General features: G+C 54.9%; 1 protein-coding gene across 1 annotated transcript in view; it reads left to right on the top strand.

The window, feature by feature from the left end:
* The window catches only part of ADGRE5 (adhesion G protein-coupled receptor E5), a 27,740-nt gene that overhangs the window by 6,805 nt on the left and 19,087 nt on the right, over positions 1–1,848 (top strand). The window contains exons 2-3 of the mRNA XM_011981812.1: positions 623–673; positions 875–991. Of these exons, the coding sequence (XP_011837202.1) occupies positions 623–673; positions 875–991 (168 nt within the window). The remainder of the gene's footprint in view (positions 1–622; positions 674–874; positions 992–1,848) is intronic.

The following is a 1,848-nucleotide window of genomic DNA, read 5'->3' as shown; positions in this document are numbered from 1 at the left end:
GAGGGTGAGGCAGGCAGATCACCTGAGGTCAGGAGTTCGAGACCAGCCTGGCCAATATGGTGAAACCCTGTCACTACTAAAAATGCAAAAAATTGGCCGGGTGTGGTGGCGGGCACCTGTAATCCCAGCTACTTGGGAGGCTGAGGCAGGAGAATCACTTGAACCCAGGAGGTAGAGATTGCAGTGAGCCGAGATCACACTATTGCACTTCAGCCTGGGCAACAGAGCAAGATTCTGTCTCAAAAAAAAAAAATTTTTTTTAGTGCACACTTGTGGTCCCAGCTACTTGGGAGGCTGAGGCAGGAGGATTGCTTGAACCTAGGAATTGGAGGCTGCAGTGAGCTATGATTGCACCACTGCACTCCAGCCTGGGTGACCAAGTGAGACCCTGTGTCAAAAACAAAAACAAAAATAAAAAAAACAGCCCCTATGGGGACAGGGTGACAGACTCTTTGGCTTTGAGCATCCAAGTGGGATGTGACATCTGCCCACTCTGTTTGAACGACGGGCAGGATCTCAACCTGAGAGGGGTCAGCATCCTCCTCCCCCAAAATGCATCACCTTTACGCTTCCTTTCCCACCCTGGGGTTCCCTCTGACCCCCTTTCCTTTCTCTGTTGCAGCATTCTGTGTCTGGCTGACTCTGCTGGGAGCTGAAACCCAGGACTCCAAGGGTGAGTCTGTTGGGAAGCAGAAAGCACAGTCCACAGCCAGAGTCTGGGGAGGGCCCTGGACCCCCGCCCAGCCCCCTTCAGCCCAGGGAAAGGGAGGCCTCGTGCATGGGAAACTCAGTGCCCTGGCTCATTTCCCTCAGTGCCCCCTTTTTGTGTGTCCCCTTGCCTCTCACCTTCTGACCGTGCTCCCTGCTCTTGCAGACTGTGCCCGGTGGTGCCCTGAGAACTCCTCGTGTGTCAGCGCCACCGCCTGTCGCTGCAATCCAGGGTTCAGCTCTTCATCTGAGATCTTCACCTCCCCCACGGAGATTTGTGACGGTACAGAGGCTTGAGGGCAGCGCAGGGTACATCTGAGATTATGAGGCTTTGCCCAGTGCCAGTGGGGACAGAGGTTGTTGTTAGGGGCCACAGCCTCACCTTCCAGACTATCATCATGGACAGAGAAAAGACAAAGAGGGCAGGCGTGGTGGCTCACACCTGTAATCCCAGCACTTTGGGAGGCTGAGGTGGGCAGATCGTTTGAGGTCAGGAGTTTGAGACCAGCCTGGGCAACATGGCGAGACCTTGTCTCTACGAAAAATACACAAAATAACCGGGCATGGTGGCACACATCTGGAGTCCCAGCTACTTAGAAGACTGAGGCGGGAGGATTGTTTGAGCCCAAGGGTTTGAGGCTACAGTGAGCTATGATTGCACCACTGCACTCTAGCCTGGGCAACAGAGTGAGATCCTGTCTCAGGGAAAGGAAAGGGGAGGGAGAGGGAGAGGATGAGAAGAGGGAGAGGGGAAGGGGGAGGGGTACGGGGAGGAGAAGGGAGAGAAAAGGAGGCAGGCAGGCAGGCAGGCAGGAAGGAAGGAAGGGAGGGAGGGAGATAGGCCCGGCAGGGTGGCTCATGCCTATAATCCCAGTACTTTGGGAGGCCAAGGTGGGTGGATCACCTGAGGTTGGGAAGGTCGGGAGTTTGAGACCAGCCTGACCAACATGGAGAAACCTCGTCTCTACTAAAAATACAAAATTAGCCAGGCATGGTGGCATATGGGCTCATGCTTGTAATCCCAACTACTCCGGGGGCTGAGGCAGGACAGTCGCTTGAACCCGGGAGGCAGAAGTTGCGGTGAGCCAAGATCGCGCTATTGTGCTCTAGCCTGGGCAACAAGAATGAAACTCTGTCTCA

This window comes from Mandrillus leucophaeus, unplaced genomic scaffold, assembly GCF_000951045.1.
Source record: "Mandrillus leucophaeus isolate KB7577 unplaced genomic scaffold, Mleu.le_1.0 Scaffold230, whole genome shotgun sequence".
Classification (NCBI taxonomy): domain Eukaryota; kingdom Metazoa; phylum Chordata; class Mammalia; order Primates; family Cercopithecidae; genus Mandrillus; species Mandrillus leucophaeus.
The sequence above is the reverse complement of the archived record's forward strand: the minus strand, read 5'-3'. Positions and strand labels throughout refer to the sequence as shown.